At 34.7% G+C, this 27,443-nt stretch overlaps 4 protein-coding genes and 2 long non-coding RNA genes across 8 annotated transcripts in view; 1 reads left to right on the top strand and 5 right to left on the bottom strand.

The window, feature by feature from the left end:
- Positions 1-27,443, top strand: part of LOC138856874 (uncharacterized) — an 89,270-nt gene that overhangs the window by 21,537 nt on the left and 40,290 nt on the right. The window lies entirely within an intron of this gene.
- On the bottom strand, positions 602-2,279 carry LOC138856969 (uncharacterized). 2 transcript variants are annotated; one of them, XR_011395941.1, is made up of 3 exons: positions 1,812-2,279; positions 1,439-1,722; positions 602-1,384 (listed from the first exon to the last, which is right to left on the bottom strand). It is a non-coding gene; the product is annotated as an uncharacterized lncRNA (long non-coding RNA). The 2 variants fall into 2 exon arrangements; XR_011395942.1 differs by lacking the exon at positions 1,812-2,279 and having other exon boundaries at positions 1,439-1,613; positions 1,668-1,805.
- LOC106627276 (histone H1A, sperm) lies at positions 4,595-5,564 on the bottom strand. The gene is made up of 2 exons (XM_014247341.3): positions 5,451-5,564; positions 4,595-5,383 (listed from the first exon to the last, which is right to left on the bottom strand). Exons 1-2 carry the CDS (start codon positions 5,451-5,453, stop codon positions 4,769-4,771), a joined length of 618 nt encoding a protein of 205 aa, XP_014102816.2. The 5' UTR covers positions 5,454-5,564; the 3' UTR covers positions 4,595-4,768.
- On the bottom strand, positions 6,401-10,741 carry LOC106627220 (uncharacterized). The gene is made up of 5 exons (XM_036369977.2): positions 10,640-10,741; positions 10,338-10,565; positions 10,107-10,236; positions 6,875-8,802; positions 6,401-6,721 (listed from the first exon to the last, which is right to left on the bottom strand). The coding sequence occupies exons 1-5, from the start codon at positions 10,735-10,737 to the stop codon at positions 6,412-6,414; spliced, it is 2,694 nt and encodes an 897-aa protein (XP_036225870.2). The 5' UTR covers positions 10,738-10,741; the 3' UTR covers positions 6,401-6,411.
- On the bottom strand, positions 13,413-18,881 carry LOC106627221 (uncharacterized). Its single transcript, XM_070108810.1, has 6 exons — positions 18,661-18,881; positions 18,301-18,591; positions 15,612-16,537; positions 15,358-15,552; positions 14,601-14,906; positions 13,413-14,458 (listed from the first exon to the last, which is right to left on the bottom strand). The coding sequence occupies exons 1-6, from the start codon at positions 18,747-18,749 to the stop codon at positions 13,491-13,493; spliced, it is 2,775 nt and encodes a 924-aa protein (XP_069964911.1). The 5' UTR covers positions 18,750-18,881; the 3' UTR covers positions 13,413-13,490.
- Positions 21,015-26,795, bottom strand: LOC118682207 (uncharacterized). Its single transcript, XM_036369978.2, has 4 exons — positions 26,228-26,795; positions 23,883-23,997; positions 22,211-23,820; positions 21,015-21,524 (listed from the first exon to the last, which is right to left on the bottom strand). The coding sequence occupies exons 1-4, from the start codon at positions 26,383-26,385 to the stop codon at positions 21,101-21,103; spliced, it is 2,307 nt and encodes a 768-aa protein (XP_036225871.1). The 5' UTR covers positions 26,386-26,795; the 3' UTR covers positions 21,015-21,100.

Genomic DNA, 27,443 nt, shown 5'->3' with positions numbered 1-27,443 from the left:
GAAGTGTATATGTATAAGTTGACACTAGCGAAAAGCGCTATGTCGAGACTACATATTATATCTAGTCGGTGTTCAGCGTTTGAACTTAATAACCACGTAGTAAGAGGGTTATAAGATTTATATTTGTTAAAAAAATTTGGAAGCACTATAACGAAGTACAGTTGGTCATATTCGGATAATTTTATTTTTCAATAAAGGAGTTTTATACTATTAATCTTGATAGTCAAAAAAAAAAAAGGTTAACAACTGGAATAGTTATAAAACGGGGGAAAAGTAGTAGAACTGGAACTGTAATAATATTAAAAGATTAACGAGAAACTATTTTTATTGCTATAAGTTAATAAAGCAATTAAGAATGGAATATAGAGTCAATATATAATGCAAGTAAAGGGTTTACAAAGCGTAAGACGTCTCCGATTAATGTAGCGATAATATATTCTTGACTAAAAAGCATCCACAAATTGACTCACTATCAAGCATGCAAATGATGCAAGGAGGATCCACACTAGTCGGTCTCACCTAAGGTATTAGAAAAATTTTAAATTTACTGACGACAAATCCAAGAGTCCAAAAGTAAATTTATTGGTGTATTCAGAAAATAAAACGCAAAAGATCACAAGGCATAGATGCTCCATGTAAATTGATTGTAAATGACCGTGTTTTTAAAATGGACCCTAATTTTTACCCAAAAAATTTTTATTTTGAATTTTGCGCTGATCGCATTCGTTTTGCCTACAAACCAAAAAAGCTAAGATTACTTACAATACCATAAATAATAACTAATTGTCTCCTGCAAAAACCCCTCCACAAACTACTCATTAAAACTAATGTAGGCACAAGTAGAGATATTGCACTGTCTCTGTGTTGATAGAATTCTTGGCAAAACGTGCTGACATGCCAATTTGTTATTCAAAACGTTTAAGCATTTTCATACGTCAATATATTCTGCTCTCATTTAAGTTTTTTTCAATTTGTTTTTAACTTGTGTTTTTCTAATTTACTTATCATAATACTATTTTGCTGGATGTCTCATTAGTGCTAGCTCATAGCAGTTTCTAAATAAAACATTTGACCACTTTACTGTTATGTATTGAAATTGGCAAACACTCTGCGCCGATTAATCAAAATGTTGACAGCTTTGAATTTTTGAATTTTATAAAAACCAAGTCACTTAAATGCAGTGAAATAAATTTACTTGAAACTACTCATAAATTAAAGACTATAAGTTTAACAGTTTAAAAAGAAAGTAAAAAAAAAAACAATGTTTAAAAGTATTTTTCTGCTTTAGCGAGCATTTGATTGTAAATCTTTTATGCAAAGTACAACTTCAGCGTCGCATATTTTCTTTAGAAAGTTCACTTTAGAAATCCTTGATGCTTGAAATCTGAAACTTGTAATGGTGTGAATGAAAATGTTATCTGTCTTAGCTCGCTCTTACTTGCTCCATTTTATGCGAAATACAACTTCAGAGTCCTATATTTCCTTTAGTATAAATTAAATTCACTTAAGTGATTTGTCTTTGCTCGCTCTTACTTGCTCCACTTCCATTTTATTTGGAATGCTTTCAAATTTGTCAAAATACATACATGGTAATCGTCAAAAGCCGAAAGCCACTGTCAAAGATGAAAAGTTGTTATTAGTGTTTCTAATCACATGTTTAATTTTACCGGAATGATTTTAAATGTATTAAAGACAATGAAGACGGCAGACGACAAGCAGCATCTGTCAAATATTACAATAGACATATTCTTATGGGCACAGTTATTTAGACAGCAGAAGGCTTGCAGTTGTCGCTGCATATCAAATAGTACCTCATTTTCGCCTTAATTTAAATTTATTGTAGCCTCACTTGTAGACATGTTTATTTGATCTGTTATAAAAAGCATATAACACCCTTTACAAAACCAGATCTGGTTAATTAACCGGGGTGCACAACCACATATGTATCTTTCGTTTTATCTTTGCTATATTATTTTGTTATCAATGGCCTCGCCAACAGTTGATAATTTTTATAAACAAATATCACATTTCATTGCTTATTTTCGCTTTCACGGTTGAGTAGCAATTAATTTTGCCTCAGTTGTTAATAAGCGCTACTGGTGGTCGGAACAGTAACTTTAATGCTGAAAAAATTCAAAATATTAGTAACTTAAACACGCAAAACTTTTCAGAAAATATCCAGAAATGATAACAAAAGTCATTTTATGCGCAGCTTTGATTATTTGCGCTCTCAGCTGCTGCAGTGTGGCCGAAAGACCGGGTTGGTTTCTTATATAATCCTACAAAAATATTTACTGTTATTGTTTTATCCTATATTTAGCACACTGCTTACAACCTCATCCACGGGGTCAGGGCCTTTGCGATATGCTCATCAGTGGTTTCTACTACAATGCCGAACAAAATGCGTGTGAGGTGTGGCAAGAGAGTGGTTGTAATGTCGTAGGTGGTCACACTTATGATTTACGCGAAGATTGTGTGAACGAATGTGTGAATGTTAATTAAGAAGAGTGTTTGAATGTTTGTTCAAGAAACTTTCCATATCTATTGTTTATAAAATTTATAATTACAAAAACTGCAACTATTGAATATAATTAAATTTTTAGAAGATTAAAATAATAAATAAAAAGGTGGATAAGGACATATAGAAAATGTTAAGTATATGAGTATGTGTTAGATATATGTATGGAATTTTGAGTTGCGTAGAAGTGTTAGAGTGAGCTCATTTTTTCTTAATTATTAGAAATCTTATAAATTAGTTGTAAGAACAGGGTCGGTTAAGGGTCACTTATCATCCAAGAACAAAACATACTAAAAGCCGGAGGAAAAATACTCTCTTACTTTTATTACATAAATATGTTTATACATACATATGAATCTAAAATAATCATTTGGTTATCAAACTAAACTTTTCAAGTGTATTTTTGAAAAATAAAAGTGGCTTTTATAACTTCCGCATGCAGTTCTAAGCTGGTAAAACACTCTCTTTGTGGAATAAGACCAAGACTCATGATAGTTCAGCTGAATAACAAAGTAAAATTTAGATACATCTGTTTTTAATATTTTTAATCTGAGAACGAAATTCATTAAATATGCATAATTCTCGGGACCAAAACACTTTTCATCAATATTCTGTCAAACATCAAAATACTTTTCACCTATTCAAGAGAAGTCACACATCACCTATGTGTTATATGAGGTATAAAAAGACGCCTAGAATAAGTAAAATCTGAGCATATTCATACGTACATACTTCTGGCACGCGATGAAATTCACGCGACTCATTAATACATAAAACATTTTAGGAATGTATATGTTTATCTGCCGTATGCGCACATATATTATATATGCTTGAGGCAAAGCATATACCTAAGCATGATAAGTTTTATGTTCATGTACTTTTAAGTGAATGAGTACTTGAGGCAATAATCTAGTCGATTTCGAAGCATATTTATTTGTGTACATATGTTTGTAATAAAAATAGAATATTCACAGGCGTGTATAGCTTAGATTATTTTCGAGCTACAGCCGCAAATAGCTGAAGCGACAGACTGTGCCAACGACCAAAACACCTATATACACACATATACCAAAAATATCTATATACATACATACACAAAACACTTGTTCTTATCGTCCGTAACCCAACAAACACAAATTATTTATTTTATTAAATTTTTCCTACAATGAAAATTCGCTAAAAACATGTGTTCAGAGAGCTTATGGTGATTGAGAGAGAAAGGGTTCGAGTCTATCGATCGGTATGGGCATATACAGATAATACAGCGCTGTAGGTATTCAATATGATTTTACGAACGACTCACCTTTATTGAAAGAGAACAGAGCTTAACTTACGTGTTTCTAACAGGTTTGTAATTAGGGGCTTAAAAAGGCTATGCCGTTATCTGACTTCTTTATATAATAAAAAATAAACAGTCATTATATATATCTAGGTATATTCTTATAGCTGTTTAAGTGAAATATACGAGTATATATATATAACAGTTTCATCTATAAAATCAGAAAAAACTTAAAACAGTGATTTTATTACCCTGAATAGGGAATATTATGTTTGCCACGAAGTTTGTAACCCCAGCAGGAAGTGTCGGAGACCCTGTGAAATATACATATATATGTATGCAAATGATCAGCATGACGAGCTGGGTCGATTTAGCCATCCTCACGTGTCCGTCTGTCTGTTTGTATATACGCAAACTAGTTAGCCAGTATTTGAGATATTGACCTGAAATTTTTCACACGTTCTCCCAAAAGCTGCTCGTTTAATCACTATAGTATATAGCCTCCATACAAAATGATCAAAATCAAATTCTTGTATATACAATAGTTTTTATTTGAGAGAATATCTTGCAAGAAATTTGGTTTGGATTCTTGTCCTAGGTAACGATAACATCACCGATACTAAAGCACATATGTCATACAAACTCAGCGTTTAAAATAAAGTTCTTCCATGGAAAACTTTAGTATTTATGAAGAGTATTTTATATAGCTTCGGTACAACCGAAGTTATTTTCCTTGTTTTTTGTAAGATCTTTACAACTAGCCTCCACATTGTTCTATCATTAAGTATTAGCCAAAAAACTGTTGTGAACATTTGTATTGTATAATAGCATAATATAATTGAAAAAAACTCACGCAGAGAAAGTGGTTCATTTTTATAAAAAATATACATACATACATATATTATTTTTTAAATCGCCGAGGTCTTGATGTCTTAATTGCGGTTATAATTAGATCGGCGATGGGTTACCTTTCAAGTGACATTCAGTTTACTCATAACATTGTCTATTGGCTGCTTCGGATCCTTGATGTTACAAAGAGTTGCATCAACTGCGTTTTCGCCGCTGAATTGACCGTCACGTGATCTACCATTCATTTCCATCTCTTTCAATTGTTTTCTAACTTTTCTACGAATATCTTTGGCGTTCCTGATATTACGTTTTCGTTTATTGATATTTCCCTTTTTGTTGTTTGATTTTTTCTTAAGAATACGCTTCGTGAACGGTAAACGAAATGAACCGGACACGCCAGTGCCTTTCGTACGTATAAGTTCACCCTTCTCGAGCGAATTCCTAATGTAACGCTTGACGAAGGAAAATCGCTTGTTCGCATGCGAAAAGGAATTCTGGTAATAATTTTCTTCAATATATTTTCTGATTGCCATAAATGAGACGCCAGCACGTGGATTACGCATTAGTGTTTTAATAGCTGTTTTTACCATCGTTTTAGACGCTACCGAACGCTGTCTACGGTTAAGTTTTGGCTTCGGTCGTCTGCGCATTTTTGTCTCAGGATGGCTTGATACCGGCAACAGTCCACCGATTTGAATCCAACTGTCGGGGAATACGTCGATTGGGTCCTGCGCCGCCTGGTTAAAAAAGATAATTTCTTGGTTTTTATAAGTAATATTACGTATTTTTTGGTAACCAACATACCATTTCGTTCCTAGTTTCTCAGTTAAAATTTTTAGAAAAAATATGTTTATGTATGTAGATATATGTTAAAAGTGAAAATCTTTCTGAGGTATTCAAAAATATTGAAAAAGTTGATTTCTTACGAAATTTACATATTTCTGAAACTATTTTTTCATGGCAAAGAGCTTTTCTTATTGCCAGTATAAACTCAGACAGGTGAGAGGATTGTATAATGAAATCACATTTTGGAACTAGTGGTGGGCCTAGGACTAAATATTCAGTTGCGCTTCCGTGCGACGACGTACGTTTTTTTGAATTCATCTGATAGATCCCGTGACTTTCTACAGTTCTTCCAAAAATAAACGACTATCGATTCGGCTGCTGAAATTGAAGCCACCATGTAGACACTAAGCAATACTATACGACCGTCCGTTAAAGATTCAACCACGACCCTCCCTTTCCTCTTCCTGCCCTCACATCATACATAAATATTTTTTTGTTTCATCTTTGTTATTTTATCTTTCTTTTCCAATGGATTTTATTCTACTAATGATTTGTAGACCCTGAGTACGGTTTTGATGGTTTTGAAACGATGTTTGTAAAACCCATAAGGTGTCGAAGACCCAATAAAGGTATGATCAGCGCGACGATCCCAGTCGATTAATCCATATCCGTCTGTATATACGCGAACTAGTATCTCAGCTTTTGAGATTTCGATCTGAAATTTTGGATACCTTTTCTTAGCCCTCTCCTTTCAAAGCTTCGCTACAATCTTCGAAGAAATTATTCAGATCAGACTACTATAGCTTTTAATATTGAAAGACGAAGAGAAACTTGTTTCAAAAGTTGCATGACAACAACAGGGATATATATATTTATATAGATTACAATTCAATTAATTTTCATGTATTTGAAATGAATAGTTCTTTTTTATATCATATGAGCAACATTCACATTGAGTTACTGTATAATTTCAGAAAAACTAGTTATTTTTGGAGACACGATTTGTTGAGGTAATGCTCGGATTCCGCTTTGGTAAAGGTGGTGGCGAACATGGGCTCATGGCATATGGATTGGGCACGCAACGCTCCTCCTCGAAACATCGACTATATTGTTTGGGCAATTCGTATTGATCGTCCACAACGGAAAATGGTGGCGAACCGAAGAAACTCTCAAACAATGTTGAAGACGATTTGATACTCGATAAACGCTCCAAATTGTAATTCGATACGCTGAATGGCGGTGGTGGTGGCAAGGACATTGGTGGCATTTCCGAAGCTGATAGTGTGTGCCTGTAAGCAAAGAATTTTGCAGATAAAGTTTTTGCGTAGAAAGTGGAATTTAAAAATATATAAATATATATACCTTTTTTTTTAATTAGCGAATTGTGTTTCTTAAAGTTCAAAAGTGATAATATTTGGCTTATACTTGTATATCATACTTACTTTCTCGTTGATCGCCTACTAAGCGGTTCCTTTTTAATGGAACCCATACTCTGCAAGTATTCGGACTCCTGTTCCGAACGCTTAACAACCAAAACATTTTTCGATCCCTCCAACAATTCTGGATATGTTTTGATGCCGAAATAGGCAATGATTCCACCAAACAATGCCGAGAGTGTGAAAATCAATGTCAACATGCCCAAAGTGAATTGTTTATCCTCCTGAGTAATCCAAGTGTTATCTGGCTCCATTATCAAACTCGGCACATACAATGGCAGGCAATTGAATGGCGAAATCGTAATTTGCGGTATTTCTAACATGCAAAACGTATAAGTAGTGTTCTCACTAAGTTCGTTAACCAATAAATATGGCTCCTGATACATCTCGCATTGATAATCGATATTTTGTGCTGCATCATGGGCATTCTTAATATTATCCATTTCTTTCTGGCGGCTAAACCATATCATATTGATTTCCGGTTGACCATTGTAATCGTTTATCAAAACTTGCACTGAATTATCCGCCAACAAAGTCAACTCAAAATTATATGTGGGTACCTCAAATTTATAATAAGCCATCGATGGATTGTGGTATCCGCGATTGTTCAGTAATTTTGTTGTATTCGTTATTACAGCATTTTTCGAAGTAGTACTGCTTGGAAACCACGCTACAGTAGGTACTACGGATAGGCTTTGCTCCAGTTCGACTACTGTATTTGCTTCAATGTCTTCGCTTGAGCTGGATTGATTAAGTTCGTATAAGCTTTTAGATTCCGACGATATAGCTGCTATATCAATTGAGCGTTTAGCTACCGCCGATTCAGATACCGCTTCCCTTAGGTTTCTATTTGTCAAAATGTGCAAGCAACGCAATTGTATTATACTTAAATCCTCTGCACTGGAACGACTACTGGAGCCATCACTATCTATAGGTGACAACATCTCGCTGCTACTGGCGTTTGAAGTTGCCATTGTGGTGTTGATTAGGGTAGATGTGACGGGTTTTTGTGTGGTCGTAGATAATGCTCTTAGAGTTGTTGTAGTTGGTCTAGTGGGTTTTGTTGCAGTGCTGGTCAACCTATTATAAATTGTGGTGACTAGGGGTTCGTAAATCTCGTTGCTTTCATTCAGCATACAATTATCATCTTTAAAAAGCAATTCATTTAATGGCTTGCCATGTTGAAGTTGAGGAGACTGACAAAAGATAGTGCTTAAAAATTCCTTACGGTATATCTGATAGATTTTAGCGAATTCAAGCAATTCGCACACACAATCCCACCTGTTGTGCGCTAAACTGATCAGCGTGCGCTTTGAACCAAACAATAACGGTTTTAGCGCAGTGCTTGAAATAGTGGTGATTAAATTTTCCGAAAGGTCAAGCACCTCTAGCACACCACTCAGGTCGTCAAATGCATCCGCGGCAATAGCAGTGACTTTTGAATGCGTCATATGTAGATAACGCAAATTGGGCGTGGCCCGAAACATTTGTCGCGTTAGTGGCCCGTAAAAGAAATTTTTGCTTAGGTCGGCATATTCCAATTTCCCCAATGTACTCACACCGAATATAGCCACTGGCAATATGGTTAGACCGCAATTCATGCGTAAATGCATTAGTGTCGATTGCACTGGCTGGAAGAAAGCGCGATTTATCTCGGCAAGTGGTGTGTCGATGATTAGGTAACGCAGCGAGCGCAAACCCAGTAAAGTACCACTACCAACTCTAGTCAATCGAAGGTTACTTAACTCCAAGAGGTATGTGTCCACGAAGAGCGGTGAATTGAAGGCACCACTTCTAATGCGTGTTATGTTGCTGTCACTCACCACTAACTCATAGATGGGCCTGTTGCAATCAATCCAGGAATTGAGTAAAACTCCATTTACAAAACTCTGCTCTCTGATTAGTAGCACATCGATAACGGTACAACTGGTAGCCTTTTAGTGAGTAACAACAGCGTTAGGTATGTAATTTGTGCTTATAATATAATAATGATGCTAAAATACCAAAAACTGCAAATTATTTGTTATTACAATTACTAAATATATATATGTCTATAATTTTTTTTGGACAATCTGGAAAACGTTGGGCTATGCTAGGTACACCTTTCTAATATGTTTTAAGATTATTCAAGATTTTAAGTTTGTCTCTTATCAGCATAAAAAGTCAGTACGTTGCAACGCTTCGGTGTAAAACTATTACTAAGTACCGCTATTACGAAGTGATCTATTATTAATATGGAGACAGAAGCGTTCAAAAAATTAAGGTGAATCAATCACTTTATATCAAGTATATGAAAGCATGCTTCTTCTACATTTTGAGTTGAACTAGCATTTTGCTTTTTAGGTTTGATAAAATTCAACGAATAATCGGTGAAGTCTTAAAAGGGGTTTATCCCGCTCTCGCTTCTCGCTATGGTATTCTTGACGGGGTTTTTAGTCAAAAGTGATTTACAATGTAGGAATTAGTAAATCAGAACGATAATATTAAGGCTAACCTCTTCTACGCTCGAGTCGATTATATCGTTAAGGCCAAATAAGGTTGGATGATTTTCAAAACTTTTTCTAAAACATAATTTGTATCGCTATCAAAGATTTCCAGGTTCGGGATATTAAACCTCTTTCTATCTCTCTCTAGCTATATACCTATTATTTTTGTCGATTTTACCACTTTTCTCGAAAATTATTATTTCCCTATATTACTGACACAAGTCTTCTTCCGTTTTTAGCTATTACAAAATCAATTTAGCCGATTGTGGCGATCTTTTTTCCATAAAATAATATAACTGTATATCATATTTTGTCATAAAAGTTTTACTGGTTTATCACATCCTATGTCTATCGTTAAATTAAAGCGTGAATCGTCGCTACAATCTATTGTAGATATTGTTATAGATAATATTATAATTTCAATATCAAAGTTATGGAATTGATATGTTGGCGCCTAAAAGTAGGCGATAAAAGCTACTGAATCCTCTGTGATTCTATTCACTTATTATATTTGTATACCCTAAATAGGGTATATTAAGTTAAAGAATATGTATATAGGTATGTTATATAAACGACCAAGCTCACGAGTTGAGTCGTTATTACCCAAAGCAACGGTATAAAGAAGTTTTTCAGATCGGATTTAACTTTTATGCTAAAAGAAAAGTACCTGTGACTGCTATTGTATAGCATTGACTTCATTGAAAGTTAACCATTTTAATTTTTCTTTTTTACATTTTAGTACTAATTCTTACCGAGGAAGACGCATAAAGCATATCGTAAAAACGTTGTGCGTCCATACAAGTGATCCTGCAATTTATCTCTCTACATCCATTCCTGTCTTCCACACTATCCGACATCAGTAGAACAATAGATCTGGGATAACTGTTTTTTTTTTTATTAGTTTATTGCCTACTTTTTGATATAAGCGTACCAAAGCTTTATGTTGCGATATATACGAGTATGTAAATTTGCTTAAAACCTACCTGATACTTTTGTTAAAACTCTCTGTTGTTGTCTCCACATTCGCGTCAGTGTACTCAGTTACGTAATCAAATTCATGAGTGTAATTGAAATCATGATATCTATCGCGATTTGTTTGCATCAGAATCCCTACATAAATGGTGCTCGCTATTATGCACAATCCGGCGGTTAAGAGCAGCCAGGCGGTGACCTGTATGCAACTATCACTCAGAAAGTGCGATTTCAAGCAGCTGTCATGAGAAATCGCGATTAATTATGAGTGTGTTAGTCATTAATATAATACATATCTATACTCAAATCTTACCATTTCTTCGGCTTCTCTTTGGCACTTTTATTCACTTTCATTGCTTGTGTAGCAAGTTTAGGTTTAACAGGCGCATTTTTGTTGTCAGCTGATGACATTGTCCGGTCGCGTAACTGTTTAATACTGAACTAAGACTAGAAAATCGGCGATATTAAATATTATGTACACACGATTATTTGATTATCTCGCAGGAGCTGATACCCGTCTATATGAGTATTTTCTTTCGGTGTTTAATAGTTTATTGGTTTTTTATCAGTGATTTGTTATCTTTCCTTCATATCGAACTGATAACCATATAAAGAATATTAAATTTGCATTTTATTAACATTGCGTACTTATATAAGTAATAGTCACTCATTATGAGTATTAAGACAAAAAAAATTAAAGGACATTTCTAGAATTGTATTAAAATGAACTTTTAAGTAGGATTCAGTAGACAAATAACTAAGGAAGGCATATAGAACGTCTTAAAATCAATAATGTGAAAATTTAAAACGAATATGTGGAGTGTGTATAGCGTATTAAAGTTGTCGGCTTCATATGCGGACGTACTTACTGACTGATATCAAAAAAATCTAGTCATCTTGTCATCCTGATTATTTTCATATATGTATATATCTTGATTATTACAACGAAACCTTAGGTGAACATACATATATATATACTTGTATATACTTGTATATATATATATATATATATAGGTCTAAGTTCTAGAATGACCATATTTGACCTTATTGGTCGTTAAAATGTCTCAAAATATCTTTAACAAATATCAATATAATAAAAATCAAGTTAAACATTTGAAAAAAAAACGTACTCTATAATCTATAATGTAACAAGAGGTATTTCTTTTATTAAGCCATTTAAAATTTATTTGGACTATCGCTCGAACACAACATCACACCATGCACTCCTTCTTTGCATGTGGTTAGAAATTCACCGTCCAACGTTTGTAATTGGTTATATCGCAAATCGAGCGATTTCAGTGTCGACAAAAAAACGATTGAATACGTTTTCGGCGATTGTGCTTAAACTGCTATTGACCAGCCGAAGTTCTTGCACAGCTGATAGTTTTGCAAATGTATTACCGTTAAGTGTATAGTTAAAATTCGTGCCACTCAAGTCGACATATAACAGTTTACTATAGGCAGTGCCGCTGGTACCATCCAACCACTCAGTGGGATCATATATGGTGTTGGAACAACATGATTCCTCTGTTTGTTGGAACACTAAGTTGTTGAGACTCGCTGCCATTGGTTGCAAGAAATGATTGGCCTTAAAGGCAGAGTGTCCTTATTAAGCACATTAAATAGTTTAAAATTTTCCACAGTTGCCAAACCAAAAAACGTCTGTGCATTCAAAGCTTTCAATTGCACACTAATAAATGTTAAATTCGTCAGTTTATTTACCTATTGGTAGTTGAAAGCATTATCGAGAATCGTGTCGAGTGTGCAATTTCTATGGTATTTTTGTTGAAAGTGCAATTCTCTATGATGACGTCATAATATTTATTTCCTCACCAATCTATATAGTATTCGAATTCTATTTGGAGCGTATGTATCGGACCACTCGAGCAAATTAGGGTCTTACAAGAGTTGTTGTCTGTGCAAACGAAACTCCAAAAAAATATGTAATATCAACTTATCTCGTTTATGGATACGCTGACATCTAAAGTACGTACTTTAGGTATGAAAATTCCCTCTTAGAGTATAAAATTCCATCTCAGAATTTCTGCTTTTAGAAACCGAGATGATATGTTGGTATTCACTCTTTCAGCCCACTTAATTGTTAGTTTAAACGGTATTCTGAAAGTTTTTTCAAAGTTTCCTAATAATATTTAATAATTTCCTAAATTTTATAAAAATTTAAAATCAGTGCAAATCTCAACGTATTCGTTTGGTCTCACACAAAAGTTCTTATTTTATCGGTTATTTTGATCTATTCATACTTGGTGATTTATGCTTTCGGCTTTATTGCTTAAATTTTCAGTTGACTGTTATCCATCCATTCCTAACAAACTGATTTTCCATATTTGATTTCTAATCGCAAGTTAGTAAACAATTAAATATAATTGGCTTACCTTATAAAATTACTATTGCTTGATTTAAAACCGGCAATTGGTTGATAAGTTTAACTAGTGTACTAGTAGGCAAAGAGAAAAATTTAATTTTTCCAACCTCGCATATCTCAGGAGTTTAGGGAAGGAATGTAATGCTGGTATATTTTGTATTAAAAACTGACCAAAGATTATCCTATTTCAAATTTATTTTCTGATAATTGCAACATGCAAAATCTTAAGTTTTCATTGTTAATTAGTTGGTTGAAAGGCTAGGTTGAATGATACCTTTCAACAACCCGTTGCATACGATAAAAACCAACTTATGTTATATTAGAAGACCCGGCTGAAGGATGTGCATTCGCAAAGCTAATTAACCATCTTTTTTGTCATCTTTCGCTACATTTACTCTTTCCACAATTCCAAATCAGCTACTTCAAACTAATCGCAATCCTTGCAACTTTGTCCTATTCATATTGTATATAATATATTTAAACTAAACAAATACCGTAAGTTAATAGTTTCATCTAATCGATGAAGGAAATGTTGGTAAATTTAATGTCAATTATGTTCAAATTGTAATTTATTTAGCTGTTTAATTCGCACTGTAATTTGCTTCAAAGTTAAGACGAACACCAAACAGTGAAAACCACGGAAAGCATGGTTAAATGAAGAGAGGCATGTTACACAGCTACTTCTTCACTATCTGTTGCAATGATCTTTATTATTATATAATTTCAATTAACAAGAAAATATTTAAATATTTATTCAATTTAAACTCGACCCAACCACTTTTTAATAAAGCTCTTGATAATAATCCAAGCTTTCGTATTCTGGCTCTGGAGTCAACTCTGCACACCTACGTATATGCTGCTGTTGTGGCGTGTCTTCCATTACTACTGTCGATTGTTGTGAGGGCGGTCGAATTGGTATATATTCACTGGTGTAGCTCATACGATCGTAGCAATGTGTTGCAGCGCCACCAACGTTTGGTGGCAATGCAGGGGCTCGATGTAAAGGAGGCTGATTCATGGAAATGTATGCCACTCTACGTTGTTTCTTCAACTCGTTATCTTTGAAGTACTGCATATAATCGTATGAGTTAATACTCAAATAATTCTCCGGTGTCAATGAATCACTGATCGATGAATGCATTTTCGCGAGCTCACTTTTCGAATCTAAAGATGTGCAATTCGGTTTCGGGAATAGTAGCACTTTGTGCGTTGTGGAAGCAATACGACGCAAACGTTTATTGCCATACAATAAAGTTGGCCGCCAACGGAGTAGAAAATATATTGCTGCCACCCCTAAAATTGCGCAAACAATAGTTACGAATATGGCGATCGTGCAAAAAAGCGCAACATCGTTATACTTCAACCATGCTTGAGCTTGTGGCAAGTGCGCTGAACGGCAATTAAATGGTGAGGTACACGTTTGATTCTTTGGTATGAGACAGAAGGTATAACTTCTATTTGGCGCTAAATTATCGACAACGATTTTGCTATTATTGTCGATCTCGACCTCCTTATTTAAACTGTTGTTCAACACCTGAAAATAGATCACTTGTAAACTATGTGCACCGCTACCGATTTGCAGTTGTACACTTCGCGATGATATCGGAACCACATTGAAAGTAACGTCATAGTCGCAAATCTTAACGGCTGTGGTACTGCTGCAAGTTAAATACTTTGGGTCTTTATTTTCAAAGCAAGTCTTCATTGGTGGTTTAATTGTAGCCATACTGCTAGAGATCACGGTCGTATCTTTGCGATTTAACATAAATAAGTATGAGAAATAAAAAATAGATGAAATAGATTAGATTCATACAGATATTAATTGAAATACACACGTTTAAGTCTAATAAGAACTAATAAGTTTCTAAAATCATCAAATACTTGTACTTACAGGGAAAATTAATCGTTGTATTTTCAGTTCCCTTTGTTGTTTCCGTATTGTAAATTGGTATTGTTGTTGTTCCCAGAAAAAATATTAAGGTTGTATTGTCGTTTGTTGTGTCGATTAGTTGTGGTGTAGTTGTCGATAAGGGTTCTAATCTTTCTTTGGTTGACTCGTCTTCAATCGTGGAGGTCATTAGTGATGCAGGTGGTGTGACAGTTGTACTAGTTCTTGCTATTGATGTACTTATAATGTTAGTAGCTTTGGGTGTTGTTGCAGAAATCGTTTTATCTACTCTTGAGACTAAAGTTGAATCTGAAAAATTGTTAACATTTAATGCAATATATTTATTTCATTCTCTACTAAACGACAATAGGGTATGTCCAATATTTTGCTACGATATCTTAGATATTGACTAATGTATACAGTTTAAAGTCAACCGGAACTCGAAATTTTATTTAAAAGTGAGCCTCTAGATGTTAAAAAAAATGTATATTTTTTTACAAAAATTTTTCTTTTTTATAACCTACAAATTTTACCCTCAGGCTAGGCAAAAAATATATTTTTTTCGCTCTACCCTACTCTGTACCAACATGTTGCAATCGTATAAAAATTATACTTCAAGGTTAACCGATAGCAAATCGAACCTTTGTATGTTTAGATATACTGACAAAAATCATACGCTAGCAAAACTGTCTGAATATCTTAGCCATATCATCCCTTAGATGCTGTTAGTTATAGTGTAATAAATCGATATGATACTTACCACTGCTTTGACTTACATCTGTTCCTGTCATTGTAGCTGAAGTCATTAAGGTTGAGTTGTCGGTGATAGTCGTAGAAGTTGTTGGTGTAGACTCAGTGGTTGCTAATGTGGTTTCGTCGGTAAAAGTTTTAGTTGTAGTTGTAGTCGCTGCTATGGACATTACGGTTGTTATAACTGTTGTAAGTTGTGTTTTGTCTGAAAGGATCGACAAATTTTTTATTTACTACTTTTTTTATATTATATGAATTGCTCACTATAACAGCTTATTTGTGACGAACTGATTTGTATGCCTGCCAATTCTGTTGGCGTTGCACATACTGTATCTGCTGCGAAATTATTTTCTACTTGCTTCATGCCTTCAATTATTTCCATATTGTCACAATCGCATCTCCACATATTCCACCCTAACTCTATACTAATTCCCTTAGTAATAGCAGTGGCTAGAAATTCACCGTCCAACGTTTGTAATTGGTTATATCGCAAATCGAGCGATTTTAGTGTCGACAAAATGCCATTGAATACTTTTTCGGCGATTGTGCTCAAACTGCAATTGACCAGCCGAAGTTCTTGCACAGCTGAGAGTTTTGCAAATGTATTACCGTTAAGTTTATCGTTAAAATTCGTGCCACTCAAGTCGACAAACAACAGTTTACTGTAGGCGGTGGTGCTGGTACCCCCCAACCACTCAGTGGGATCATATATGGTGTTGGAACAACATGATTCCTCTGTTTGTTGCAACACTAAGTTGTTGAGACTCGCTGCCATTGGTTGCAAGAAATGATTGGCCTTCAAAGGCAGAGTGTCCTTCTTAAGCACATTGAATAGTTTGAAATATTGCACAGTTGCCAAACCAAAAAACGTCTGTGCGTTCAAAGCTTTCAATTGTACACCAACAAATGTTAAATTCGTCAGTTTATTTACCGATTGGTAGTTGAAAGCATTATCGAGAATCGTGTCGAGTGTGCAGTTTCGTATTGTTAAAGTGGATAGCTTGAAATTTCCTGACAATGTGTATCTCTCTATGGTATTTTTGTTGAAAGTGCAATTCTCTATGATGACGTCAAAAGATATATTTCCGCACCAATCTATAAAGTATTCGAACTCAATTTGGAGCATATGTATCGGTCCACCCGAGCAAATTAGAGTTTTACAGGTGTTGTTGTCTTTGCATTGGAAGCCGCTAAACGATATAATTTAGTTTTAATAAATGTATTTTAATTATGTGTGATAGAGGAAAAGGAATTATAACTGTGTAAATATCAATATACTGCAGAATATAATTTATATTGACCTAACAGCAACAAACTAAGACCCAAAACATTGCATTAAACTCCATTTCAGAAGTTCTGTTGCTTGGAAATCAGTTGACCAGAACTAATTTTTGATTCTTTAGTTTGACGCTGGTCACCGAAAGAAGACCTTCGTTAGAAAAAGATATTCTTTTGAACTTTGTGTTTATCAGAGTTTTGACCCATGATGATACGGATGGCAGTCACTCTTGCATCTCACTAAATTGTGAATGTAAACGATATTCTCTCTATTTTTATACTCTTGCAACATGTTGCTACAGAGTGTAATAGTTTTGTTCACCTAAAAGTAATCGAGTTAGAAATAGGGTTTAGTTTACATTATATGTTTAGATTATATGTAAATGTTCAGGATGACGAGACGAGTTGCATTCCAAGTGACTGTTTGTCTGTCCGTTCGTGCGTTCATCCATCCGTGCTAGCAGTAACCTGAGTAAAAAATGAGATATCGTAATGGAACTTTGTACACGTGTTCTTTCTCAAAAAAAGTGTGGACGAGTTCGTAGATAGACGTAATCGGACCACCGCCACTCAATAATGGAAAAGTTATAAAATTCCATAACTAAGCACTAAATTAATATATAAAACTATAATTCGGTGCAGGAGATTGCAGTATAAAAGGGTACCTGTGGGCTAAAAATAAAAAAAATTAAAGTGGCCTCGCCCACTAATAACACCGCACACTGAAAAACCGCCTACTCGCCATATAAAAACTACTAAAAGCGCGATAAATCGATAACTGAATGCTTCAGAAATAGAAAATTTTACAGTCGGGATGATACAAGAGAGCTTTATATGAGCTGTGGTCAAAATTGATGGATGGGATTGGCATCGGTTCGGTATGCAATATTATTCTGACATTCTTACAATACAGTGAAAAATAAGTTAAAACACACAAAAATCACGCCTACTTCCTATCTAGCACAATATAAAATTCCATCTGCTTTTTTCACTTTCCAGTATACAAATCAAGAAACAATCAATGTATCCGGATAAAACTTACTTCTCTTAGCCCTCATATATCAAATATAAAGATTTTCGAACTTCCAGTTGACTTTATAACACATACAAGTATAACGGCCAATGTGGGAGTTATTTTAGTGTCATTGAGAGAGCGTGTTTTCCTAGTAACAGTGTATGTTTGTGCTAAACATTGATAAAATCGTGCAATAACTTGCCATAACCCCATATAACTGATGTTCAGGATTTTGAAACCTCCGGCTGACTTCACTCCATATATATGTTTACATTTATACAATATATTTATAAAATTACTTGAAAATAAGCTCTCAAATATACCTGAGCAATGCCAAAAATAATCCAATAAGCCATTCCTTTTCTTTGCCCGCAATGATTTGAGTACAATTTTCGCGGACGGGATGTAAAAATAATTATTAAAATAAGTTAATATGATACAAAACTTGAATGCATTGAAGTTGAACCCTTTCGCTAAATTTTTTAATATTGCCAGCATCTGATGGTATTTAGCGGGCTTTCTTGCAAGTTGCAAGAGTATGAAATGTTCGTTTACACCTGAACTTAGCGCTTCATTACTTGTTTTAAATGTTTTCTTATAAAACTGATTAATTTTTGCATTCACATAGCTAAATAATGTGATTCTGTTTTTTTTGCTTACGTGGCTGTCGCTACTGCTTGTGCCTCGTTCAAGTACTGCACTGCAGTATCTACTCCGCCATTCCCTTCTTGTTTTTCGTCATCACTTTCTATAGTGACAAGTTTAGCTTGCTCCATCGGTATATTAGCAGCAGTGATTACTTCCTTTGTTGGCGTTTGTATGACATTTGTAAGCCTTTCACCTGAAGGTGGTACAGTGAGCTCATATGACTCACCCGAGAAATTCACATTACTCAACACCAAAAGCAATGAGAAAGCGATGACTAGTGGTATAGTAAAAAATTTTATCCAGCTGAGAAGTGAACAAGGATACCAATGAAGATGAAATTTAATACAAATTTAAAATCAATAAAAATCTCACCGTATTCTTTTGGGCTCATACCAAAGTTCATGTACTTTTGGCTTTTTATCTATATCGTGATTTATACGAAATGTTTTCGATTTAAACATTTTATCATAAACAAAAAACTGTTAGCGATACTATACACACACGCAAAAACTCATTCATATATGTATATACCAATATATCTATATAGGTTTATATTATATTATATATAGCGTGACGCCTCGATTGCCGTGAAGTCCACTCTTTTGCATTCAACAACTTTCTACAAACTGGTTTTCCATATTCGATTTTCAGGCGCATTTTGCATATCTCACTATCAGCAATTTTTCATGCTTAATTTATTTAGTAAACAATTAAATATGATTGCTTATCGATGCGCTAATATAATTATGATTATTTGATTTGATAAAACAGCCAGCTGCCTGCCGGTGAATGTAAAAGTATAATGCATGCAGGAGTTCTGTAAGTGGGTGGTGACTTCTATACATGGAAATGACTGTGCACTATTTTTGTGCATTACTGATAGTGTGAGTAATTACCGTTAACCCTGTTCATAATGATGAATTTTTACAGTTTTCAAGTGAAGTTACTTTTAGTGTTTTCAATATTTTTTGGTTCGCGCACCAAAGTGTATATGGACTTTAATTTATTGTGTAGGCATCAATTACTGTATATCAATATGTACAGTCATTTTTGATTTTAGTTTGTTAGCTCAAGTAATATTACGTAAATGGGTTAAAACGCCTAATAGTATGCTCTAACTTATGTTATTACACAGCGTATCCAATAAATCATAAAGTTATGGACAGCTTTTCAATAGTAAAGGGCGGGTTGAGATATGTGGAATTATTTCAATTAAAATACAATAAAAGGAATACAAGGACAAGTCAAAAGTTCCAGGACTTTTTAAACAACGCGGCTTCTAGTGGCGCCATCTGTCTGAAATTGTTATCCCTCAATTGTGTATTCTTCAGTGTTGTCGTATAAAATTTATATAACAGCTGACTTGTATAACAGCTGAGATATCGCGCTACATGTGACATTACATTTGTAGTGTCGGTCGGAAAATGAGCATCGAACAAAGAGCTAACATTAAGTTTTGCTTTAAACTTGGTAAAACTTTTACCAAAACTTATTAAATGATGAAACAAGTTTATGGCGATGATTAAATTTAAAAAAAAAAAAAAAAAAATTATATGCGTTTTTTAATAAAAGTCCTGAAACTTTTGAATTGCACCTTGTAATATGGTCAAAGCTGTATGAGTTAAAAATTTTAATTCAATGCTTTCGAACTCGAATTTTATATCACGTTTTTACTGCATAATCGGTCTGATTTTGACAAAAAAGTGACATATATTGGTTTTTGACTGGACTGAAAATCAGGGGCTGCGACTGTTCAATGTATTGCCTCTTTTGTCACCTGGCCGTTTGCTTGAATCCGGCGTATATCCAATTCAAGCATGCCAACGATTAATCCAATTTTCCATATAAGTCTCTGCTGAAATCGCCTTCAGTGTATTTAGCTAATGTTGGATTTTTGGGTTTCGGCTAATTTTTGGTAGATTGTTGTATAGTTTCGACATCATATTTATATTCATAAACCCACATCTCGTCAACATGATGTATTTGATGAATGTAGTGTTCTCAGCTTTTTTGCCAAATATCTCTTTTTTGACCTGTACTCTACGTTGTTTTTTCAAAAGATCCAGGTCTGTTTTTACTTGCATGAATCAAGTTTTCGATGACTTTACGACCTTCACTGAATGCTTTTTGACACAAAACATAGTTGTACCAATCTGGGAAAATTTGTTTATCGATTCGCTTTGTGCGCGCAGTTTAAATGGCCCAGTTCAAGTAAAATTTTATTAGATGGTATATTTGGAATAAGCTTATATCATATCTTTATCAAACAGAATCACATCATAATCTCTAGACCACCCTGTATTCATTTAACTATATGTATTCGAAGCTAACAAGAGAAGTAAGTTCTAGTTAGTAAATTATTCAAATAAATAGACACAAGGCCTTAAATATATAAGCTTGTAAAGTAATGAATATAGTGATTTCATAATGTTTACATTTATGTAAACTCAAAAACCTATTTGTGGTGCTTAAATTGTGTATATAAAAATGTACAATATTTCATTTTGTATATGGATTCTTTTATTTGATAATATAATATGTTTCTATTTTTCACTTACTATCGGCAAAGATGGGTATATAGTGAACGTAACTTCGGGTACGCAGTTAGCGTGGAAAATATTTATTCTAAAGATTTTGCCTACTGTTAAAGCTATAGTTTCCAGTACGTATTCATAAATAAAATAATATTTCTTTCATCAGTCCTCCCTCCTTTATTACATCGTTAACATAATATACATAGATATACATGCTCTACACCTATACAGTTTTCATATAGAGCTTTTTGACGTCGCATATTTCAATTCCAAGCTTCCTACATATTAATAACTGTACTCTCTGCATTCTTATTCGTCTTTGACACAGTTATATAGGGCATACTGTCTGGCATTGACAGCGGCAGTCCCAGCGCAAAAGTAGTTGTACTAGACGCCCATTCTGTTGGTAATGAAGGCAGTGGATCATTTGATGCACGTTTGTTGCGTGGCGAAACTTCTGCATAACTGACCGAAGTGCATTCGTATTTGGGTGCCAAGGTTGTCATGTAACTGTCAATAGACTCCAATTCCAAGGACTGCTTTTCATAATCCGAATCGATATCTTGTAGACGTAGATAAGCCGGTATTACTTCGTATAAGTTGGCATTCATATAACTTTGATTACTCTCAGCACTAACATCGGAACCGCGACGTATTGTATGGTTGTTAGAGGTATGATTGCTATTGGTAGTATCGTAGGCGCTGAAATATGCATTGGAAGGTTAACAGGTAAAAATTTTATAAAATATACTAACAAAACATATTATAAAAATTTGATGAAAGAAAAACATATGCATACGGTACAACTTTTAATATACCTGAATAGGCTTCAAAATAACTGAAATTGAGCTTGATAAGATCATTGGAGAGATCAGAGAGGCTTTTTAAATTATTTTGAGTAGATTAAAGAGGGAGGCACCGTTTAAGAGTGCACAATATTTTCAAGATTGCCTTACAATCATCCATAGGTTTCTTATAGTCAATAACTGTAGGCCTACAATCATTGTTGTTTCCACATTCGAAAATATTCTCATTTCTTGTTTAGTCCAGAGCAAAACTTTTATTTTTTGGACGTTCTAGTTGCTATAAATTAAAGATTTTAAATTTGCTTTAAGCTTTTGAGAGTAAATTTTTAAGAGTTTTCAGCTTATAGTAGTCTTCAAACCCCTTAAAAGTACCTTTAATTATATCGTGGGTTTGTGTTTGAATTTTTTTCGCATATAAGTCTGTGCGGTATTAATATATTCAGTAAAAAGTTTTCCTAGGACGAAAGTTCATATACACTTATCTTATTTTCTTTTCCTATCCTCTCTTCTATTATGCTTTAAATATATTATACTTTAATTGCTTAGTAGCTTGCGACTTTCTTATCAACTTTTAGTACATACCTGCGAGAATTGCGCTTTGTTAGCGTTTGTTCCTTGATTTTCAAATCCTCCAATGAGCGCTCCTTTGGAAAGATGACGATATCTATTGAATTGGCGCTTGTGGTTTTAACACGTTTACTACCTTTCAAGAGTGTTGGCCTATACTTTAGCAGTATGAATATGCTCGCAATGCCCAAGAAGCAACTAAATAACACACCAAGTATGGTCAGTGTTATGCCCGTGAACCGCATGTCATTCGACAGCCATGTATTATAGACTACTTGCAGATTAGAATTCATGTGTAGTGAATCACAGTGATATGGAGAAATCTTTAACTTATCGTTGGGCATCAAGCAAAAGGTGTAAGCGGTATTTGGCAACAGATTGGCTACAATTGTTGTATAACTAACAGGTCCTACACAACCCAGGCCATATTTATTATAGTTAACTGCCATGCTATAGTAATCATCTACAACGCTACTAAACCAAATCAAACCATATGAAACCTTCAAATCGGTTATTTCCAAAAGTACTTCAACACGCAACTCCGTTAGTTCTGTCAAATGAATCTGTGTTTCGGGCCACCAAACGTTGTGCCAAGCAATCGTATTCGTTTCACCAGTTACCAGACAATGCACCAATATTGTGTCGTCATCGCCATCAGTACTAGTTGTGGTTGAAGTTGGCGTAGTTGTAAGCGATGCTATATTCTCTCGTGTTGGTGTCGTTATATACTCGATGTCGTAATCTCTTTTTGTAGTAATCGGTTTCAGTGTTGACGTTTGTTTTGTATATTGTGTTGTAGTTTCCTTTACTGCAGTCGAATTCGCAGTTATGTTCAATCCGCTGGGACATACACGCTCATCCAATACCGATACCATTTCTAACTCGATGAGCTCGTCACATGTCGGATGATTACTTTGAAACAGCAGTATTAAATTCATTTCCGTAAGCAAGTCGCACGTACAATTCCAAGGGTTATACTTCATATCGATAATTAAATCATCATAAATTGCATGTCTGCCGAAAATCAAATGATTTATTGTGGTCAGCTGATTATGGGATAAATTGAGATACAACAGTGTGCTGGTGATTTTGCAAAACAAATAATTGGGTAGGTATTGTATATTCGAGTGTGATAAGTCCAAATATTCAACAACCCACAATTTCTCAAACGTATCTTCGGTAAATGTATTGGTGAAATTATTGTAACGCAAATCCAGATATCTCAAGTTGTTGAGCAAACTACTCGATGCTGTCGTATTGGTTATATGCTCGATGTTGCCTTGTAGCGTGAAGTTTTTTATTTGGTATTTAATATGAGCCAAAAAATCGTCGCTAATAAGTTGTATTGCTTTATTTCGTTGTATGATGGAAAGTCGCTTGAAAATGTGACTAGTATTCTTGAAAATTTTCTTGTTTAATTCCTCCAATTGCAGATTTTCCAGCTGAATCTCTTCAAAAATGCCGTTTTTAAAAGCGCCCGCACCAATGGCGGTGACATTGGAAGAGCCAATATAGAGCCTACGCACCTTATTGCAATATTCACCGAGAAATCCAAATGAAATTTTCTGTTTCGGAAATTCCATATTAAAAAGGCGCAGCTCTTGGATGGTTGAACAATTGGTGCTCTGAAAAAAAGTTAATATTTATATTACTTCTTTAAGTAAAAATAAATTTTACTTCTACCCACATTAACTAGCAAGTTATTTAGTTGATCGGCACGAGTATTCATGCAATAAACTTTACACTGATACTGCATGCATTCAGGAAGGTTTCCGGTCACGGAGACATTAACGTAGCTTTTTCTATAAATAAGAAAAATGTTAGTATTTATTATTAGTATATAATATAATATATGTATAAAACCAAATGAGTTCTCCGGCTGGCTTAAAGTACCTAATGTTCAGAGTTTTAGGAATGCTGCAGTAGTGTAGAAAGTGCACTACATCTACTGCAGCTAAGAGCAGTGCTTCGATTTAGACCACAAACATATTAAGCGGTTACGATCGGTTCGACCCGAAAACTTAAGAAAACTGCGCACAAAGGCTATATTAGTTTTAACTCTAAGGTGAATTCATCTCACTACTGTTTAGCTATTTGAAGTGCTTTTTATTACTAAAACTCAAACAGATTAACAGACTAATGGTAAACTCAACCAAAGCTTTTTCAGCAACCCAGCGAGAGCTTAATCGGAGTTTTAAAAAGTTTGTATCACTTTTTTTATCTGTTCATACTTTATAACGGGTATTTTTTTTACGTGTTGTTTTCAATGAGGCAATACATTTTCGCGATGAACAGACTTGCTCCGGAACAATGTTTGCAAATGGTGAAAATTTATTATCAAATAATAGTTCAGTTCGTGACCTGTTTACAATATTCCTTCGACATAAGCGCTCTGCAGAGTCGGTAATTCGAGCAACAATGGATCGGTTTCGCCCCACGATTAGTCAAGTGGATAACGCGCATCCTGAGAGATACCGTACAATGCCCACCGAACACGCTATATTTGTTGTGGATCAGAGTATTGAATCCGATCCGAATGAGTCCATCCTCCATTGCGCTCAATAAGTGGAACTGTGCCTGTCCACTTTATGGAAAATTTTGCAGAAAGATCTTAGTTTGCGGGCTTACAAAATCCAACTCGTGACAATGGACCTTCAAGCGCGTCGCACGTTTCGAGAATGGTCCAAAAACGAGATTGTCAAAGAAAATTTTGTTCAGCGATGAAGGGCAGGGTTAAATAGGTACGTTAATAAACAAATTTTTCGTATTTGGAGGAATAATATTCCATGCTATACAGCTAAGGAAGCAATCAATTTATTTGAGGAAACTTTCGGTGAGCTATGTAAAATCGCTTGTCTTTCCAGATAAGCCACAGCCGTTTGAAGACTTTGGAAGAGAACATTCATCGCGTTATTGCTAACACATCACCCCAATTGTGCCAAAAACTGGTCGGATATTAGCAACCTCAGCTGGAATTTCTTCGAGCTAGCCGCAGCGATCACTTGCCCAAAATCAAAAAAAAGAAGTTTCTTCATCAATGTCGACGTCAAAAAAGGGCAGCGTCGCCTTTTAAGGATTAATTTAATGGATATTATAACTTTATTATTTAAGTTGATAATGTGTAAAAATACAACAAACGAGACAAGCAATCTGCAGCAGAACATAGTTTTATGTTCGCTTATAACAAATTCCATAATTTTATGGAAAAGTTTATCATTTACGGTAACAGATAAGGTTATCGTTAGACTTGCTACGTCGTATTAACATCTGCTGGTCCCAAAAACAAATGGTAATCATAATATGTATTTATGTGGAAATTAATCTCCAAATTTGTTCGATAATGATAATGTAAATCAGAACAAAATAATGTGTAGAGAAGCGTTCAAGCGTTTCTGTATGCTTTTTGTAATTATGGCATGGTAATAATTGGGTTGTGGGTACCTGCGATATGATATATGTCAAAAACACTGTTAATTCCTTTTTGATTTAGCTAAAAACATTTTTTAACGGCGAGTGAGGAGGATTTTTGATAAACAATGAAATAAGTATTTAGGACATTTGACATTCGTTTATACTATAACATGTGATAGTAACCAAAATTTACCAGCGGCTATTATAGTGGTACTAGTTTCCGTACACAATAGGTAAATTAGACGAGCAAACTAGGAGACTTTGCAAAAGAATATTCCAGTGGGGAACGAATGTGTTGTTTTTTCACGATCTGATTAACTTTTCCACTTAGAATATTAGATGATGTATCTTAATATACATCCTTAAGTATAGGCTGCCTAAGCTGCTTAGTACGAGTAAATGTCTGTTGCAAAAATGGTTAAAACAGTTCATAACTTCTCCGACCACTAAAGTAACTCAAGTAACCGACGTAAATCTATTTGCCAAAGCGTTGCTCAATACTCAAATGAATATATACAAAAATAGAGCTGTTAACACTCTACAATGTACCATAAGCCTTTTAGAACTTTGAAATGTTGAATTTTCATATCGCAAACTTGCAACATTAATTTGTATACTCACAAAAATTTCAGTGCCGACTCGCCATGTTTAATCAAGTACTGCCAGCTGCTCGCTTCCGTTACATTTCGTTGTCGGTTCACATCCACAGGCGCACAACTTTCACACAAGAGCACAAGAAGAGTTAATACTTTTAAGTAGCATACAAAAACTGTAGACATTTCTAACAGAGACAAAATTTGCACACAGCCACAGCTTTCACAGATGACACAACTTTGTCAGAATATTGCAAAAACGTGTCAATATTATCACTTATTATTATTTTTTGGTACTTTCTGTTTATTCGTTTATGATAACAGTATTTCGGTAAATGATAGTGTGTGTGAGCAAATTTAATTACATTTGTTTGCCGCTGGTTGGCCATTGACACAACTACAAGTAATCCTAATGAATAGGAAGTGATGGATTTAAGTCAATTCTGCGCGCTCATCTATACACACACACACACACAGAGACGGTGTACTCACATTAATGCAGCTATGTTTTTTATGATACTAACTAACACTCGCGCAGATTATTTGTATTTATAACCATCGGATTTACTTTATCTTTCGCGCGGTCCACTTAGCGGCGTGCAACTCAGCCTAACAAGCGCTGTAGTACTACTGAGCGTATGAGTGACATGTAAGCAGCGTATAAGGACCAGAAATCCTATGCTACAGACTGGCTTATCACTGCACAGTGCAGCAATTCCAATAGCTTTAGGAGGAATATTTCAACAAACTTAATAAATTCTATACTTACTCGAACTGTTATGCGAAACATAACTGCGCGTGCTCTGCTGATTGCGCGTTGATATTCCCCCTCAAGTCGTGATCGCTTTGAAAACATAAAGAAACTTTTTTTATAAATTTCGATGTAAACGCGGCTAAGAACGAAGCCACAAGCCTGCAGAGCAATGTTAAATACTTATACCCCAATTATGTAGGGCGAGCAGCGTTAGTATAGTAGCCAAAAAGCAACCGTACAACCAAAATTTGAATTATGTATGGCAACCCGCTACCAATCTGACAAGTCAGTTACAAAAATTAATATATAATATTTTCTGCCTAACATGCATCGACTACGTCCACTTTGCGGCGTGAGAAATGCGTAGCTGTGCATTGACAAAAAGTATTAATAAAAGTTATAATACTGAGGATAAATGATAAACAATGAATGAGTACGGTTTTTCGGGAGCAAAGCCAACTGATAAGCAGTAAAGCTACTAATAAAAATG

Source organism: Bactrocera oleae, chromosome 4, assembly GCF_042242935.1.
Source record: "Bactrocera oleae isolate idBacOlea1 chromosome 4, idBacOlea1, whole genome shotgun sequence".
Classification (NCBI taxonomy): Eukaryota; Metazoa; Arthropoda; class Insecta; order Diptera; family Tephritidae; genus Bactrocera; species Bactrocera oleae.
This window is presented reverse-complemented; position numbering and strand designations above follow the sequence as displayed.